The 20472-nt window shown below is 41.3% G+C and overlaps 1 protein-coding gene across 1 annotated transcript in view; it reads right to left on the bottom strand.

The window, feature by feature from the left end:
* LOC149473545 (uncharacterized) overlaps positions 1-20472 on the bottom strand; it is an 84650-nt gene that overhangs the window by 46198 nt on the left and 17980 nt on the right. The window contains exons 5-10 of the mRNA XM_089677582.1: positions 16882-16971; positions 10563-10673; positions 5840-5891; positions 4458-4632; positions 2410-2502; positions 356-448 (exon numbers count right to left, since the gene is read on the bottom strand). Coding sequence (XP_089533708.1) covers positions 356-448; positions 2410-2502; positions 4458-4632; positions 5840-5891; positions 10563-10673; positions 16882-16971 — 614 coding nt within the window. The remainder of the gene's footprint in view (positions 1-355; positions 449-2409; positions 2503-4457; positions 4633-5839; positions 5892-10562; positions 10674-16881; positions 16972-20472) is intronic.

Raw genomic sequence — 20472 nt, 5'->3', positions numbered from 1 at the left:
CCCCACAGCTATTACCTTTTGTATCACTCAACCCTTCCTCCTAGAATGTAAGCTGTAACGAACAGGGCCCTTTGTTTCCTCTTGTACCAAATTGTATTGTAACTGTAATGTCTACCTCCATTTTGTAAAGCGCTGCGCAAACTGTTGGCGCTATATAAATCCTGTATAATAATAATAATAAATTATGAGGCAGTCTCCTGATACCTACGTATATCATCTCTATGAGCAAGTTTAAACTAAAGAATTCTAAATAATATTAATGGCCACTGCTTAGCTATGTTTTTTTTCTTTTAGCATAAAAATATTTTACTAAGCTCTTGCTTATTCGTTTTAAATGTACATTCTGACAAAGAACCTTTTTTTGTTGCAGGACATCATTGAAATGTTGATCAGCTTCTCTGTATTGAACCTTCCTCTGGGATACTCTCTCCTCTTCAAATGTTAATTCCTGTGAATGGCAGCAAGCAGATATAAATCTATGTAGGCTTCGAAGAGCTAAAAGATTCACTCACACAAGACATATCTGTACCAGTTCTTTCAGCCATATCTACAGCAATATATTCCAGCACATAGAAGTTTAGATCTATAGCATAAATTATTATATGAATTGTTCGAGGGGTATTCAAGTCAAACCGGGACTTTTAACTCTACAGGTATACAAAGGGATGCTAGCGTGGTGGTACTACACACAGTAGTAAGTGGCAAGTGTGTCCTATTACTGACTGGTAGCGCACATGGCGCGGGGCAGTGCGGAGACCGGTAATCAAGATGGTAGACAACAGTGATAGTGCATGTATGAAACAGTGTGTGGTGATGAAGTTTCTTGTGAACAAAGGCATAAAACCCACGGATATCAAGCACAGTATGATGATGAGATGCTCAGCTGCAGTAAGACATTTGAATGTTGTAAACTTTTCATAGATTGCCGTACATTCATCAGTGACGATCCCAGCTGTGTTGATTCCCAGCCCACAGCAGTCATTCCTGTGAACATTCAGCACATGGAACGCCTGATCCTGGATAATCGACACATAACCTGTCATGAAATTGCACAAGAGACTAATCTTTCTGTGGGAACGGTGAACACAATGATGACAAAGTGAAGCAGGCTGTCCTAGGATGGTTCAGGCGTATTGACAAATCTTTCTATGTCAAAGCTTTCCAGGCATTATTTAAATGCTGGGATAAGTGTATAATGTGGCAGGGGAGTATGTTGAAAAATAAATGCAGTTTTCATTCCTTGAAATTTGTTCTTTTATTATATTAGCTCAAAAGTCCCAGTTTGACTTGAATGCCCCTCATATTATATAATCTTGCTATACGATACAGTCAAGTGAATCATGAATAATAATTGTTTTTTGGGTAATAACTGCGTGTCATGGTGGATTAGGTGGAGATTTCAGCTTGCTCAGTTATTTCTTATCAATATAGATGCGGTCTATACATTTTTTAAAAAGAGCAGGCCTTCTATGACTACTGTGCCAGGCTGTTTTAGAAAGAAAGACCATGGTCCTTAACGTATAAAAAATAAAGGAAACTTCTTGTGGATCACTTGTATGCAAGTTGGGATCAACAAACAAGATCACTTGTGTGCAAGTTGGGATTAACAAACCAGATCACTTGTGTGCAAGTTGGGATCAACAAAACAGATCACTTGTGTGCAAGTTGGGATCAACAAAACAGATCACTTGTGTGCAAGTTGGGATCAACAAACCAGATCACTTGTGTGCAAGTTGGGATCAACAAACCAGATCACTTGTGTGCAAGCTGGGATCAACAAACCAGATCACTTGTGTGCAAGCTGGGATCAACAAACCAGATCACTTGTGTGCAAGTTGAGATCAACAAACCAGATCACTTGTGTGCAAGCTGGGATCAACAAACCAGATCACTTGTGTGCAAGCTGGGATCAACAAACCAGATCACTTGTGTGCAAGTTGGGATCAACAAACCAGATCACTTGTGTGTAAGTTGGGATCAACAAACCAGATCACTTGTGTGCAAGTTGGGATCAACAAACCAGATCACTTGTATACAAGTTGGGATCAACAAACCAGATCACTTGTGTGCAAGTTGGGATCAACAAACCAGATCACTTGTGTGCAAGTTGGGATCAACAAACCAGATCACTTGTGTGCAAGTTGGAAATTAAAAATATTTTTATCTGTAAATGAGCAAGGGAATTTTGTACATAGCCTTCTGATAAATCAGTTTCACCTGCCTACTTTACAGACCTTCAGATCAGTAACCTGCTCTTTGGAGATAACTTTAGCAAGTTATAAATTGCAGATCTCAAAGTACATGCTTTTAGTTATGTTTTTTAGAAGAATGGTGGTTTTGGTATTGGATTTAATCAGTAAGGTTATCTATATCTAGTGGGTTGTTGATCACTCTATACTTTTTTCTTACCCGGCGAAGTCTGGCAACAGTTCCTTCCAGAATCTCCCTCTCTGCTAAAAGCTTTTCTATAATTCTCCTGTTCTGTACCTGTTCAGGTGAACACTGAAAAACAAAAGCAAAAGGCAAAGCCTGTTAAAGCACAACTCCAGCCATAACAGAGTGGGGAAGACTTATAATGTATAGGTCTTTCATTTATTCTCTGTGACCACGCTATGGAGATTATTTTTTTTTTTTTTAATCTGAGTAGCACCAGAATACGGAAATTAAAGAAGTAGGTGTCACTGGGGTAGGAAGATAAAGGCAGCAATAAAAACCTCACATAGGATTAAAACTTTCAATTGTACTAAAAAGAAGTATATTTAGCTTCCAACAAGCATTTGTAAAGCACTCTGGGATCTAGAGGCCTTTAACATTCATAGCTGAAATTCAGTTTTTGGCAGATGTTGCAAAGTTAACAGTTGTATAGTTTTATATATCTTTCAGGATCTGTATTGGTAAAATCTTCGTACTTGAGTTCCTAGGTCTGTAACCATTTTGAGGGGTTCCCACTCTGTCTGTTGGATTTTTTATACTGTGAGGAATGCAAGAGAAGCTTCTGAAGCATGCAAAAACTACAAGTTGGACATGGAACAGAGTTATATAGAGTAATATTAGAAGCTTAGAAAGCTCCAACTACATATCCCTTTTAGGTGGACTTGCAATGGTTATTATCCCAGTCTGTGAAGCCAGATGTCTCCATTTAAAACAACATCATCATCCTGATCCTTTCTGCAAATTACTTCATGCCTAATAAACATATGAGTATTACAATACCTATATTGACAATAATTGTAAAGATTTACACACAAATTCTAGGAAACCATAGAAATAATTATAAACACATTACTGTGAGAGTAGAATTATACATAATTATCAGCACTGACCTCACTGACTGCAGCCACAAAATTCCAATCCCATTCTATATTTTAATGATTAAATCAGAACACACAATGGTGTATTTATGACTGCCAGGTTTTTATTGCCGTTTGTGTCCCTGATGGACAGATTTCCCCTAACTTTACATCCTGGTGATTTAACAGGAAATCTCATAATTAGAGGATAAGCTACCTTTTACTGCTTATACTGGGACAAATGTCTCCCTTATTTCCCTATCTTCATGCTCTTATGTTAATAGTCCCAGTAACGCCTTTTTAATGTGTGAACAAGGATGCCATTACCAAAGAAAACTTCATTAGAGCCATTCAGAGCCAAACTGACTTCTGACTGGCTCTGAATGGCTGCACACAAATTAGTAGAGGGGTAATGGTATTTAAATAAAAGGTGGGTCTGAGTGTCACAGCTGACACTTTTTCCAAATGTTTCCTGCAGCATACTATTAAGGAATCGGATGCTCAACCTGTCGCCCTCGGAGCCCTCTGATGTGTCCCTTGACATCAAACCAAGGAAGTGCACTGCTTTCTGAAAGCACACCAAAACTCCTGAATGCAGGAGTTTTGGTGCACTTTCATTAAGTGCACCACACCCACAAGATATAATAGAAGTGTTTAGGGGTTGGTATAACCCAATAATTGGGATGTGTTTTTACCACACCTCCCCAACCATTGGTGTAGCATCAGGGTTGCATTAGTGACTCTGCCACATGCTCCAGGGGGCCCGTGCGGCCTCCCTGTCACAATCTGTTTTACACTTGGACAGGAGGGGTGGTGGCTTATATAGGAACTCATCCTCTCCATTTTCCTCCTCAAAGCCAGCTTCTGCTCCTCTCCCTCCTGCCAGCAATCAGAGGCCGCAGGAAGAAAATGGAGGAGGAAATTCTGAACCATTTAATTCCATTGTTGCTTGCGACCAGTTACAAAATAATTTAAGTGGGCCACACTCTTCAAACGGTTGAGAACCCCTGTTTTAGGACTTGATAATAAACATTTTTCCTATATTATTCTGGAACATACATCAGAAATCGCATACTCTTAATTTTGGCATGTAGAGGAAAAATGTAGATGAAAACATTTCTGGCAACTGAGGAGGTAATAAAGCACATTAAACAGTATCTGATATACCAAAAAATCACTAGCAGGGCCCTTAGCATTGTGTTCCTTGGACAAATCAGTTGATTTAAGTGGACTTGAGCTCCACCGTTTCGGGCTTCCACTCCTCCATTCTCTTGAAGTGAAAGTTCTATCAAAGTCTGCTTCATCTTCATCATCAGTGGAAACCTTGCTAGAGCCAATGTATCTGAAAGAAAATCCAAAAGCTTTAATGGAAAATACATTTAAATGTGTTTCAAATGCTAAAGCAGAATAACGCGGTATATCTTTTACACACAATAATGATATTTGTCTTAATTTAACCAACAATCACCCTAACATTTCCCTTTTTATATGGAACTGATGTACTGTATGTGGAGACATTTCTTAAACATGAACCTGTGCTTTGTCTATGCAAGGTAAAGCAACATATTCACTTAACTTATATGTCATACACTTGGTGCGCTTCTCTTTATACCAACCATGAAATATATTTCATATATATTATAATTTTTTCAAGTTTAGTATTCAAACTTTTTTTGGTAGCAGCACTCATATGTTCACATACGTCTTTCACTAAGCGCAAATATTCTTTACACATATTCACTTAACTGACTTCCTCACAGCTGCCCATTCAACCTTCCCCTACTCCTTTGCTGCACTGTTCCACCAATGGGAACAAAAAGAAATATTTTGGGTTTCTGGGTATGGGAAGTATGTGACTCTAAGCAGTTACAGTAACATATTTTTTCCTTTTGGGATAAAGATTTTACATAAATAATTAAAATGTGAACATTGTGAGCACTCCTGTCAGTAGTAAATGGTTTGTCTCAACCCTGTAACTGCTACATCTGCAGGACAGCTTGTTCTTTTGCAAAACAACAGATTAACAGAACAACAGGATCACCAGATGAAAATAAAGGAATGAAAGTCTAATTAAACTAATGCAGTCACCACATCTAAGAAGTGGAAAGCTGTAATATAAAAAAAGTTTAAGTTTGAGTTTAATACCACTTTAAGTAAAAAATTCTAGTCGGTGTACTTTTTCTGGGTCACTGGCTCAAAAATTATTGAAGGTACTAAATAAGCCCAGCAACTAGGATTGTCAGGAGGGGTGAGCAATGACAGCTTACGTACATCTCAAAGCACAGATTTCCTTTATTGAGTTTTGGGTTTAGCTTTTTTAATCCTACAGATGGTCTATTTTTTAACCAGGTTAGACCTAAATCGTAGACCAGCATCAAAAAAGTAGCACATGATAACATGAAAATATAAAGAACATATAGGTGCCCCCATGCACAAACAGAAAAAAGGTTTCTTTTTTAACATTATAACATATTCATATGATTTTTTACACTGTTCAATCGTTCTAATATACGAATATGAAGAGGAAAGAGTTCTCCAAATGAACTTACCTTCCGCAATCATCCCTGCCACGAAGACCTCTTCTATTGCTGTGGCCAGGATCTGAGTAACAGAGTTATATGTAAGTGTCTTTTGCTCAGTCTAAATATATGTAAACATTATTTGGACAGCATATTCTCAATCCTGGTTCAAATCCTGAAGGTATTTTCTCATTTCTACACCCTATGAAATTTTTCATTTACAGGCAGTATTTTGTAATTGTCATGTTTTTTCTGATTCAAAGTTTGTACTTGTCATTAGATACATTCTTATACATGGGCAGCACAGTGGCTAAATGGTTAACACTTCTGCCTGGCAGTACTAGGGTCATTGATTCGAATCCCAACCATGGCATTACATGCCTGGAGTTTGCATGTTCTCCCTGTGCCTGCGTGGGTTTCCCCCCACACTCCAAAAACATACTGGTAGGTTAATTGGATCCTGTCCAAATTGGCCCTAGTATGTGTATATATCATTGTAAGATAGGGACTGAAGATTGTACACCCTTTGAGGATTAAGGACTGATGTGAATGTACAATATATATGTAAAGCTCTGTGTAAATTGATGGCACTATATAAGTACCTGAAATAAATAAATTGTACAGTATGTCTTACTTTGTACATCACCACTAATTGGTACTATATAATCCAGTTATAACAATATAATGTATAAAGGGCTCCCAATGATATATTAACCACTTGCCTACAGGGCACTTATACCCCCTTCCTGCCCAGGCCAATTTTCAGCGCTGTCACACTTTGAATGACAATTGCGCAGTCATGCAACATTGTACTCATATGAAATTTTTTTGAGACAGATAGAGCTTTCTTTTGGTGGTATTTAATCACCTCTGGGGGTTTTTTTTTTCTAAACAAACCAAAAACTTTTTTTCTTAGTTTTTGTTAATAGTTTTGTGAATAAGTGATTTTTCTCCTTCACTGATGTGCGATAATGAGGCTGCAGTGATGGGCACTGATAGGCTGCACTGATGGGCACTGATGAGGAGGCACTGGTAGGTGGAACTGATGGGCACTGACAGGCATCACTGATGGGTACTGAAAGGCAGCACTCATATATGGCACTGATAGGTGGCACTGATAGGCACTGTTAGGTGGCACTAACTGACACTGTTAGGCGGCACTGATGGACACTGATAGGTGGCACTGGCTAGCACTGATAGGTGGCACTGATCGGCAGCATTGATAGGTGGCACTGACTGGCACTGATAGGTGGCACTGAAAGGCAGCTCAGAGTGGCACTGATGGGGCTACACTGATCTTCAGGGCACACTGCTCATCAGTGCCCTGATGATCAGTGTACATGTCCCCTCTGAGGAATGCCGATTACCGGCTCTCCTCTCCTTACGAGCTGTCAGAATGACAGCTCGTGAGGAGAGAAATGCCGATAACCAGCATTTCCTTATTTACATGCGATCAGCTGTGGTTGGACACAGCTGATCACATGACAGAGCCAACGTCTTCGGCTCTTTCCATTGATTGGTGATCCGCTGTGTCCGAGGGACACAGCGCACCACCGATAGCCGTGCTGCGCACCCCCGGAACCACACACGTGTGATTAGAATGGGAGGACGTCATATGACATCCTCCAGGAATGAGAGAACCGCCTTGTGCCTGTCATTTCTTTACATGGCGGGCGGGAGGCGGTTAAAATCCGAAATCCCCAGCATAGTAGCAGTCAGAATGGGTTCAAAGATCCAACAAGGTTCTTAAAATAAAGGAAATGAAAGCCTAAAACAGAAAACTAATGCAGCTACCACATCTAAGAATTGGTAATCTGTAATATAAAAATGTTTACATTTTATACTGCTTTAGGGAAAAATTCTATTTTGTGTAGTTTTTCTGGGTCACTGGGTCAAAAACGATTGAAGGCACAAAATAAGCCCAGCAACTAGAGTTGTCAGTAAAGGTCAATGTACAAAAGGCTCCCAATGATGTATTAAAATCCTAAATCCAATAAAACAGTAGAGATGTGGATCAGTGTTTACCACCGCTGCCATGTCATAGAGCTTCTTGTCTTGCTATCATTGGCTAATTAGGTCATTACTAAAGTATGTCTAAAATCAAGAACAAAAATGTAATATATTTCAGCATACCAGTCCTTAGATGTGGTGGCAGCTATAGATTTTGATACAGCGGTCACTCTTTAACTCAAGGGTGTCCAACCTTTTGACTTTCCCCTGGCCACATTGGAAGAAAAGGAATTGTCTTGCACCACATATAAAATATACAGTACTAACAATTAGGATAGCTGATGAGCAGAAAAAGTCAGCCAGATGACAAGTTAACGATCAGTGATATAGATATTGTACCTAAGTAATAAAACTTCATTTTTTTGGTTACATTTTTTATTGTAAAAGAGGGCAACATAAAACTAGTGCGATATTCAACACTGTTTTTGATAAACTAACGCATCAATATCTGGTTTGATGGATGTAGCAGCAATTCTCAATGAATTCTCAAGGTGCTCATTAGATATTTTGGTTCTAATTTTGCCCTTTGTGTAATTCATCCATGAAATTAGTTGCTCACAAATATAGGTGCTGCCCAAAACCGATGACATGAAAAAGGTTTGATTGTGAAGAGTGGGATATTTTTCTTTGGGAAGATAAAACTTATAAAAATTTGGTAAAGAGACCCTGTCAAATTTTTCTTTCATTGGATGTCTTCGCTAAGTGTAAACACATTTTTATAAAAAAAAAATTTTTTAAAAATCATTTTTGAGTAAGTTTGCGATGTTGTGTTAGGCCACATTTATAGCTGTCTTGGGCTGCAGGTTAGACACCCCTGACACATGAAAAGTGTTATTTGTCATACTACTAGTTGAAAATAAAATAAAAAAAACCCTGAAAAAAGAAAAACGTATGCAACCACCTCATGTGAGGACTGCTAATTTGACGTTGTTTTTGGGTTAGCCCTAGTTTACACCAGTGCGGCTTTGAAATCACGCTACTTCAGAGCAATTTCAAAACTGCAGATCAGTGCCATTTGGATGTTCGATTTCATTGCTGCTTGCTACTTCATTTAACAGAAGCCAATGCAAGTTGCAATGAAATAACAGAAAAGTAATACAGGAACCTTTTTCAAAGTTGCTGCAATTTGAGTCGCAGAGATTTGAATGGATCCATTGTGACTTGTCATGCGATTTTTGAACTGTCAAATCTCATTGGTGGGAACCAGGGCTAAGATAACCTATAAGCAATGTCCAATAAAAATAACAGATGCCTCTTTGCAGTGACTCAGACTGGCCCTTGATTTTTACCAGGGTTACCATCTACAATGAGTTTTTATTATATTCTTGTTTTTTTGGCTTCTCCAAGGTACCTCAGATTCCTCTCATACTCCAAAATAGATATTATTAATTTAATTGTTTTTTTTCTAAATTGTTGGTTTATATCTTTTCATTATACAGTATCTATATACAATCTGTGTTTTACAAATTAACGTTTAAGTCACAATAAAGGGATTCCTATAGTGCTGTGGGTTACCTAAAGAGACAGTGTGCAAGTGCTTGAATTTATCTTGATATCAGCCTCTAAAAATCTGTATACTGTAGTAGCCAGGGGCAGACTAACAACTCATGGGCCCCCCCGGGCAATAGGGGATCATGGGGCCCCTGTGTCCTTGCCCAAACTCAAAAAAGCCTATGAAAAAGGTACCAGGGGCATCTCATGGGGCCCCCTACTACCCCGGGCCCTTGGGCAGTGCCCGAGTTTCCAAATGGTCAGTCCGCCCCTGGTAGTAGCACTCAGAATGGATTCAAAGCTATGAGATAATCAGGTTCTGCTGTATGCACATGCACTGACAAGGAACATACTAACAAGAGGAAAAAGTATAGTGAGCAGAGGGATACGTTTGTCAGTCTGTTTCTTCTCCTTTATTGTCCAATCACAGGCTACAGGTAAGGAGGCTCCCAGTGCCGGATTTATAAGGGGGCAACTACCCTGGGCCCCTTTGACAGAAGACCCCTTTCCCCCCATACAAAAATAATATAAAACAATATTAAAATTATATAAAATAATAATAAAATAAACAATGAATTACTGTCTTTTATTAAATGCATTTTGGGAATTACTATTTTGCTGGCCATCATCTGTACTTTTTTTTACTTTGGAAAAGTTTTATTTATTCTTTTTTAAAAATGAACTTTGGAAGCTCAAGGGAACCACACATAGAGCCTACGCTCTTAAAGTAGGTGGCCTATGACTGTGTGTATGTATATGTGTGTGTATGTATGTTTAACTGCAGAAATGAGCGTTGTCTGCAGCTTATTGTGCTTTATGGCAATTCTGTATATATTTCAATACCGAATGAAGAGAAATACAAATTATTTTGCACATAAAACAGCTGACACTTGAACTGTATAAATAGCTGTTTGCCTGGAGTTGAGTTTTAATTTTAGCAGTCTAGAAGCTCAAAGTTATGTATGATGTATATTATAACCTCTTACAACCAGTAACTTTTCTTTGAATGAAAGCTCAAAGTTATGTATGATGTAGATTATAACCTCTTACAACCAGTAACTTTTCTTTGAATGAAAGCTCAAAGTTATGTATGATGTATATTATAACCTCTTACAACCAGTAACTTTTCTTTGAATGATTCATAATTCAGAAAGTTAAAAAAACTCCATGTGGTTGAACAATAATATATTCCTGTTCTAGGCAATTTGCATTCCATTCGATTTAGGCCCAGGAAATGTTTACAATCTGTCACCTCTCTTGTGGCTGCTCAGGGCTTTACGAATATGATCTCGCACCCTCTCTGTTGTCACCGAGTCCAAATCACTGTCAACTGTGACTGCATCAAAACTCTTCAAGGGGACCCCTAGGGGAAGATAAAGCAGCAAAGCTTACCAAACTGAAGACCATGAATAAAATCTGCATTATCATATTTCCTGATAGTTTAGCCTATTCAACCTACTTGTCATGTATTTTTATTGGTATGTGTGTCTTTTTAGAGAGATTTTCTCTCATTTCTCCCTGTGCAACGTCTCATCAGGACAGGAAACGAGAAGTAATTTTGTGGGTTGAGACACAAACAGCATTGCAAAATAAAAAAAGTAGTTATTAGACGTGGACTTTACGTGCACACTCCTAGATGTAGTCAGCTGCCACTTAATAAATGTTAAGAATCTGTAGTTATGGATGAGGTTCAAATTTGCAGCACATATCTGGTCAAATTGGCATGTTTTAAACACCCATAATGCTCTGTGGTCCCTTCAGTGGCATACCTAGCATACCTGGCAGCTGGGGTGGATCATTTTTTTCAACATCCCCCCCCCCCATACATCAACATTTATTTCAGTAATAATCATGAAATTAAATGTCATGCACACTGAGCTTTGGAACAGAAATGGCCAGTGGACAACACACAGCAGCAGCTGTAATTGGCAGTCTTAGGCTGTAATAACAAACCCCCAAGCTTTGGTGGTCAGTGGCTGGTTGTAATAATAAATCCCTTTCTAGTATTCGTGGTCAGTGGTGTTCTGTGACAATAAACCCTCTTACCCTAGCATTGGTGGGCAGTGGCAGGCTGAAACAATACAACAACCCCCACAACATTGATGTTCAGTATTAACTTACCTGAACACATGATCCCCCGCCAAGCTCTCTCTTACAGTTGTGCTTCAACTATAGTTCCTTTGTCAGGCAAAGATCACTCTGCCTGACAGTTCCGGCTTTCATTCCTGATGGTGCGCCTGCATTTGGCACACCGCTGACATTCTGCATGTTGCTGGTGGCTGCACTAGGACACCCTCCAAATGGTGGTATCTGGTTTGGATACCTCCCTTCCCCATCTCCAGGAAAGCCACTGGCATCCTTTAACCCTAGTCAGCAGACTCACAAGAGAAATTGGCCAGTTAGGAACCTGGGCTTCAAAACCAGAATTTAGACGTGTGAGGTTCGTTTTGTTCCAAATCAACATTCGGACACAATTTTCATTTTGGATGTATCCAAATTTCCGAATTCCAATAGAAACAAATTTAAATGAATCCGAAATAACAAAACAAAAATTTGTTTGAAATAAAAAATTATCTGAATTTTAATTGAATTTGAAACTAATTTGAATATGAAATCAACTTTGAAAATAAATTTGAAATGTAAATATATTGTTCACTTTTGCTGATTTCCTTCAAAGACTGTGTGTATTAGAATATAGCCGTCTTCTGAAATAATAGAATAAAACAGAATAGAACATAAAATAAAATAGAATAGAAACTAAAAGAATAGAAAATAATAAAATAGAAGAAAAGAACATAATAGAATAGAAAAAATAGACTAGAATAGAATGAATATAGCAGTCTTCTGAAATTCAAATTTCAAAATTTGAATTTTGAATAGTTTAGAATAGAATAAAATAGAAAGAATATAGCAGTCTTCAAAAAATTAGAATTTCAAAAAATTTAAAATAGAATAGAACATAAAATAAAAGAATAGAATAGAAAGAATATAGCCATCTTCTGAAATTCAAAATTTGAATTTCGAATAGAATAGAATAAAATAGAAAGAACATAGCCTTCTTCCGAAATTCAAAAATAATGGAATAAGATAAAATAGAACACAACAGAATAGAAAATAAAACAATAGAATAGAAAGGAATAGAATAGAAAATAATAGGGTAGAATAGAAAAGAATAATATAGAAAGAATATAGCCATCTTCCAAAAATCAAATTTTGAATAGAAAAAAGAAGAAAGAATATAGCCATCTTCTGAAATTTGAATTTCGAATAGAATAGAACCAGCTATCCACAATAAATTCAGATCGATTCAATAATTTCAGTTTGAATTCAATATGAATACTCCTAATCCATTGGAAAAATTTGAATCTGGTCGAAAACGAATAAATGAAACTAAACAAAACAAATTTCCTTACGAATGCAACTAAACAAATTAGTAACTTAATGAATTTTTAAACAAAATGTTTAAATAGTTACATAACTATGCATATAGCTGCCCTGCTGCATGTGAATACAGGGGGTCATGACATGACATCTCCGCTCTGACCTGCATTTCCACCACTTCCAATCAGAGAATGCTTTGCAATCATAAAGAAAGTGCAACGCCATCTCTGAATGGCGCCCATGCCAGACGCAGACCTCCTGTGTTCATAATGCAGCAGGGCAGCTGCTTGGCCCATTACCCAGAAGCTAGTGGAAATCAATAGAGCAGCAGTATCAGTGCCATTGGCTCCCGCTGCTGTCAATCACAGCCAGTGAGGAGGGAATGGGGGCAGGGTTTTTTTTTCTGGCTCAGAAAAAACAAACTAGATCTTATTTTCGTGGTAGGTCTTATTTTATTAATGTCCAGGTGTGGACAGGGGGTGCAGAGGTGAGCTGCAGGCAGTTGTAGATGAGGGTTACTATAGAGAGGGCCGGCTGATGACAGTTGACAGTTGTGAGCCGCAGTCAGGTGTTGCAGAGGTGAATTGACAGGTGAGTTTCCGAAAGGAGGCATAGATGAGCCACAGACAGGGTGCAGAGGTGAGCTGTGTCCGGGGGGTGCAGAGGCAAGCTGTGGCCAGGGGATGCAGAGGTGAGCTGTGTCCGGGGGGTGCAGAGGCAAGCTGTGGCTGGGGGATGCAGAGATGAGCTGTGTCTGGGGAATGCAGAGGCAAGCTGTGGCCAGGGGATATAGAGGTGAGCTGTGTCTGGGGGGTGCAGAGGCAAGCTGTGGCCAGGGGATGCAGAGGTGAGCTGTGTCTGGGGGGTGCAGAGACAAGCTGTGGCCAGGGGATGCAGAGGTGAGCTGTGTCTGGGGGGTGCAGAGGCAAGCAGTGGTCAGGGGGTGCAGAACTGAGCTGTGGCCAGGGGATGCAGAGGTGAGCTGTGTCTGGGGGGTGCAGAGGTGAGCTGTGTCTGGGGGGTGCAGAGGTGAGCTGTGTCTGGGGGGTGCAGAGGCAAGCTCTGGCCAGGGGATATAGAGGTGAGCTGTGTCTGCGGGGTACAGAGGCAAGCTGTGGCCAGGGGGTGCAGAGCTGAGCTGTGTCTAGGGGGTGCAGAGGCGAGCTGTGGCCAGGGATGCAGAGGTGAGCTGTGTCTGGGGGGTGCAGAGGCAAGCTGTGGTCAGGGGGTGCAGAGCTGAGCTGTGGCCAGCAGGTGCAGAGGTGAGCCTTGGCTGGGGGATGCAGAGGTGAGCTGTGTCTGGGGGGTGCAGAGGTGAGCTGTGTCTGGGGGGTGCAGAGGTGAGCTGTGTCTGGGGGGTGCAGAGGTGAGCTGTGTCCGGGGGGTGCAGAGGCAAGCTGTGGCTGGGGGATGCAGAGATGAGCTGTGTCTGGGGAATGCAGAGGCAAGCTGTGGCCAGGGGATATAGAGGTGAGCTGTGTCTGGGGGGTGCAGAGGCAAGCTGTGGCCAGGGGATGCAGAGGTGAGCTGTGTCTGGGGGGTGCAGAGACAAGCTGTGGCCAGGGGATGCAGAGGTGAGCTGTGTCTGGGGGGTGCAGAGGCAAGCAGTGGTCAGGGGGTGCAGAACTGAGCTGTGGCCAGGGGATGCAGAGGTGAGCTGTGTCTGGGGGGTGCAGAGGTGAGCTGTGTCTGGGGGGTGCAGAGGTGAGCTGTGTCTGGGGGGTGCAGAGGCAAGCTCTGGCCAGGGGATATAGAGGTGAGCTGTGTCTGCGGGGTACAGAGGCAAGCTGTGGCCAGGGGGTGCAGAGCTGAGCTGTGTCTAGGGGGTGCAGAGGCGAGCTGTGGCCAGGGATGCAGAGGTGAGCTGTGTCTGGGGGGTGCAGAGGCAAGCTGTGGTCAGGGGGTGCAGAGCTGAGCTGTGGCCAGCAGGTGCAGAGGTGAGCCTTGGCTGGGGGATGCAGAGGTGAGCTGTGTCTGGGGGGTGCAGAGGTGAGCTGTGTCTGGGGGGTGCAGAGGTGAGCTGTGTCTGGGGGGTGCAGAGGTGAGCTGTGTCTGGGGGGTGTAGAGGTGAGCTGTGTCTGGGGGGTGCAGAGGCAAGCTGTGGCCAGGGGATATAGAGGTGAGCTGTGTCTGGGGGGTGCAGAGGCAAGCTGTGGCCAGGGGATATAGAGGTGAGCTGTGTCTGGGGGGTGCAGAGGCAAGCTGTGGTCAGGGGGTGCAGAGCTGAGCTGTGTCTGGGGGGTGCAGAGACAAGCTGTGGCCAGGGGGTGCAGAGGCAAGCTGTGGCCAAGGGGTGCAGAGCTGAGCTATGCCCGGGGGGTGCAGAGGCAAGCTGTGGCCAAGGGGTGCAGAGCTGAGCTGTGGTTGGGGGGGTGCAGAAGTGGGTTGCAACTCAGCTCACCTCTGCAACCTCCCAGCTGCAGCTCACCTATGCACCCTGTCTACAACTCACCCGTCAATTTACCTCTGCAACACCTGACTGCAGCTCACCTTTGCACATCCCCCCTCCCCCTCCACTGCCCTCAAAACACAGCTGTCAGCAGCCGGCCCCTCTCTTTAGTAACTCTTGTTTCGGGTCCTATCTTCCCACACAGTGCACCAAGCGCACTCACCGCTCTGCCTCTTCCCCACTGGCCGGCGATCACCCCTGGGGTATCAGCTTCCATGCATTAGGCTGCAGGACAAGATGCCCCGCCCCGCCACTAAACACACCGCACTCTCAGATATCTGTTCCTTCCCTGTCCCACAGTGAGTACAGAGGTAGGGAGGTTCTGTGGGAGCGGATGGTGCTGTCACTTACAAGAGGGACTGTCACTTGCAAACACAAAAGCTGCGCTTCTGTGTTTATAGGAGACAGTAGATATTGGTGTGCACAGGGCCAGTGCTGGAGGTGGCGTAATGGCGTTCCGCCACGTTCCAGCTGAAAAATAGCCCTGATCACAACTAGGTCTTATTTTCGGGGAAACAGTATTTTGCACAATACACAGGATAAAGTTGTGTTTGTTATTGCTGCACATTTCTATACAGAGGTTATTTTAAAAGTAAAGTAGCTTTGAACAGGTTGGAGGAGACTTGCTTCACTCTGAGATGTGTATATAATTTTGTATATGTGTGTTGAGTTTTTACATATTTGTTCAATTATTTAGTTAGTGCATCTACATTTTTACTCTGTTGATAGTGTTTGTATTCAGGAACATTGCGGATTGCGGCTTTCTCGTTTATTTTAGTCACATTTTTTTTTTTTTGTAGAAAAAGCTTTCTTGTAGAAAAACCCTGTACTTTGAATCTCAACATCTGGCCCTGTTTTCACTGATGAAAAACTGCCCTGCCAACTTCTGGCAAAGCAATTCTGAGGGTTATAGCTTTAATATTTTTGAGGACATGGGGAATGTAGGGTGGTGTGAAGGGTTTATGTTACGGTTTTTACCCTTTTTTGTATGTAAAAAAAAGAACTCACAAAACTATTCCAACCGTGTGTGGTGCCACTGGCTAATTTTTACTCACCAAACCTTGGGGCTTAAGACTCAATTTTTTAGGACACCTTCCTGTGGCCTTTTGCTACTTTTGCAGGTCAAAACAAAATACTGATTTATAAAAGCATATGGGATATGATGCTGTTAAAACAGCACTTCCTGAGAGTTTAACAGAACGCACAATCTTGTCTTTCTTCTGTAAACTACTAATCTCATCAGCCCCTTTGTAATGATAATAAATAAAAGAAAATGAACTCAAGGACAGGAAGTATGTAACTCCTAAGATTACCAAGTCAAAAAATAGAGAAAAAAAAAAGCCTAAGAAAAGAAAACTAATCCAGTGTTTCATCTAAGAACTGGTAAACTGTAATATATTAAATAGTTTTTGTATCTAGATAGGCTTAATGCCAGGTTCACACAGCAGCGGACAGATGCCAGAGTGCTGTACCACTCCGGCAGTTGTCCATCGCCAGCTGCAGTAGGGCGCAGTGTGGTGCAAGATTCACTGCAACTCACGGCTCCCCTTATTTTTTTGGTTTGTTTTGTACAAACTTTAATTGAAGTGTACAAAACGCACACTTCATTTATGGAAGTGTAGAGCAGCGTGACTTTTTTACAAATTTTTGTTTGAAACTCTGCTAGTGATTACCCAGCTTAACACTCCAGCAGTGTTCTACAAATATATGAGAATTACACTTTTAACATGTACATACATACCAGCTACAAGTTTGTATGATGTAGGGGCTTCATGGTCTTCCTTCTGAGTAGAGTCTACATGGATCCGACCTTGGACTTCTTCATTTACACCTGTGAAAAGATTGCAGGATTCATTAAAATGTTCCGTACAACACACAGGTCAACAATAGGAGCTTGAGAGTCTTCCAGAGGGAGAACTGGGGAAGACCTGGTCTAGCACTGTGCGTGTATTATTAATGGTGCACTCATAATGGGAACGATTGAACTAAACCATGCCTGAGTTCAATTGTCCCCACTGGTCTGCACTCACACTGCGCCATAAGCAAGTGTTTCTGAGCTCACTTATATCCATCACCTCTGTCAACCAGACTTCAGTGATCCCTGCTTCTGTCTACAGTCATCTATGGAGAGTTCTGTGCACTGGCATGGTTTGTACTCACACTGAAGCAAACTATACTAGACCAGAAGTGAACCATACCCAGGGCCACCTCTTCCAAGTGGTCCTCGGCACAATTTGGATCACTCCCAAATTGGACTAAGGGGGTGACCGTGCCGATCATAGGTTAAGACTGCCAGTGCAAGTGCACCCTAAATAACACAGTCTGAGAATACTATGTTATAGGTCCAATGCAGTGCTAGACTCTACAGAAGCCTGAATGCTCAGAATCGCAGGTCTACAGTTTAGCAGGTTTTTTTTTTACTGAAACCAACTTTTTTACCCCAGAGGAACCATTGAAATACAGTCAGGTCCATAAATATTGGGACATCGACACAATTCTAACATTTTTGGCTCTATACACCACCACAATGGATTTGAAATGAAACGAACAAGATGTGCTTTAACTGCAGACTGTCAGCTTTAATTTGAGGGTATTTACATCCAAATCAGGTGAACGGTGTAGGAATTACAACAGTTTACATATGTGCCTCCCACTTGTTCAGGGACCAAAAGTAATGGGACAATTGGCTTCTCAGCTGTTCCATGGCCAAGTGTGTGTTATTCCCTCATTATCCCAATTACAATGAGCAGATAAAAGGTCCAGAGTTCATTTCAAGTGTGCTATTTGCATTTGGAATCTGTTGCTGTCAACTCTCAAGATGAGATCCAAAGAGCTGTCACTATCAGTGAAGCAAGCCATCATTAGGCTGAAAAAACAAAACAAACCCATCAGAGAGATAGCAAAAACATTAGGCGTGGCCAAAACAACTGTTTGGAACATTCTTAAAAAGAAGGAACGCACCGGTGAGCTCAGCAACACCAAAAGACCCGGAAGACCACGGAAAACAACTGTGGTGGATGAGCGAAGAATTCTTTCCCTGGTGAAGAAAACACCCTTCACAGCAGTTGGGCAGATCAAGAACACTCTCCAGGAGGTAGGTGTATGTGTGTCAAAGTCAACAATCAAGAGAAGACTTCACCAGAGTGAATACAGAGGGTTCACCACAAGATGGAAACCATTGGTGAGCCTCAAAAACAGGAAGGCCAGATTAGAGTTTGCCAAACGACATCTAAAAAAGCCTTCACAGTTCTGGAACAACATCCTATGGACAGATGAGACCAAGATCAACTTGTACCAGAGTGATGGGAAGAGAAGAGTATGGAGAAGGAAAGGAACTGCTCATGATCCTAAGCATACCACCTCATCAGTGAAGCATGGTGGTGGTAGTGTCATGGCGTGGGCATGTATGGCTGCCAATGGAACTGCTTCTCTTGTATTTATTGATGATGTGACTGCTGACAGAAGCAGCCGGATGAATTGTGAAGTGTTTCGGGAATATTATCTGCTCATATTCAGCCAAATGCTTCACAACTCATTGGACGCTTCACAGTGCAGATGGACAATGACCCAAAGCAGACTGCAAAAGCAACCAAAGAGTTTTTTAAGGGAAAGAAGTGGAATGTTATGCAATGGCCAAGTCAATCACCTGACCTGAATCCGATTGAGCATGCATTTCACTTGCTGAAGACAAAACTGAAGGGAAAATGCCCCAAGAACAAGCAGGAACTGAAGACCGTTGCAGTAGAGGCCTGGCAGAGCATCACCAGGGATGAAACCCAGCGTCTGGTGATGTCTATGCGTTCCAGACTTCACGCTGTAATTTACTGCAAACGATTTGTAACCAAGTACTAAAAAGTGAAAGTTTGATTTATGATTATTATTCTGTCCCATTACTTTTGGTCCCTTAACAAGTGGGAGGCACATATGCAAACTGTTGTAATTCCTACACCATTCACCTGATTTGGATGTAAATACCCTCAAATTAAAGCTGGCAGTCTGCAGTTAAAGCACATCTTGTTCGTTTCATTTCAAATCCATTGTGGTGGTGTATAGAGCCAAAAATGTTAGAATTATGTCGATGTCCCAATATTTATGGACCTGACTGTATTTGTTAAGTCTCAGGGAATCCTAGCTAAAATCAATTGATGGGGGACAGTGGGAAGACTGCGTGATTTTTTTTCTAGTTTTTTCCTTTTTTTTTTTAGGACTTCCTGTCCTAAGGTGACAATTGAGCAGCATTGCCATCCTAGCAAAGGACTATGTAACACTGTGTCATGACTACATAACACCTCACTCTCTTTTCAATAACATGGGAAGGTGTTTTGTAGTCCACCGAGATGGCAGGGAACAGTGCTTACTGATAACCGTCCAGAGGCAGGGTACAGGAAGTTATCAGCACACAAGATTTAATATACAAATATATAGTAATATAATTCTTTCAGTGGTTTATTTAATAGACCTAAAGGAGAAATTGAGAGAAGTTTATTGTTAGAGTTTACATACACTTTAAGCTATATTCACACAGTTGCAAACAGACTAATCCCTTAGTAACAGAAACAACACCTCCTGCGCTCAGGGACCCAGATCAAGGGTGGATAGGTGGATAGACCACTTATGGAAGTTCGACCACCAATGGATCAAAGGTTGTGCAGCTCTTAACAAGGCTGGGGAAGCCCGACCAATACTGCAAAGTGAAACAAAAAGAAAGCGCACCAACCTTGCGCATTACCTTAATAAACTGTGATTTTATTAAAATGAGATATATACTCACAAACAAAGCAGTAAAACAAGCGTATAAGATCCTCAAAGGAATACTGAAGTGCAAGACCAGTGAGAGTCACAATATCTACCTATAAGGTACACAGGTACAAAAGCCATTGGCTTTTCAAGTTTTGTTAATCATAATGATCTCTGAAAATATAATCATTTAGTTTTACTGAATCATATCATTGCTGCACGGATGGTATCAATATGTATATATATATATATATATAATATATTGTATGTATATATATATATATATATATATATATATATATACAGTGGGGATCGAACGTTTGGGCACCCCAGCTAAAAATTTGTATTAATGTGCATAAAGAAGCCAAGGAAAGATGGAAAAATCTCCAAAAGGCATCAAATTGCAGATTAGACATTCTTATAATATGTCAACAAAAGTTAGATTTTATTTCCATCATTTACACTTTCAAAATAACAGAAAACAAAAAAATGGCGTCTGCAAAAGTTTGGGCACCCTGCAGAATTTATAGCATGCACTGCCCCCTTTGCCAAGCTGAGACCTGTCAGTGTCATGGATTGTTCTCAATCATCATCT

This window comes from Staurois parvus, unplaced genomic scaffold, assembly GCF_062004578.1.
Source record: "Staurois parvus isolate SC_StPar_1 unplaced genomic scaffold, SC_StPar_1.0 ptg000014l, whole genome shotgun sequence".
NCBI lineage: Eukaryota > Metazoa > Chordata > Amphibia > Anura > Ranidae > Staurois > Staurois parvus.
The sequence above is the reverse complement of the archived record's forward strand: the minus strand, read 5'-3'. Positions and strand labels throughout refer to the sequence as shown.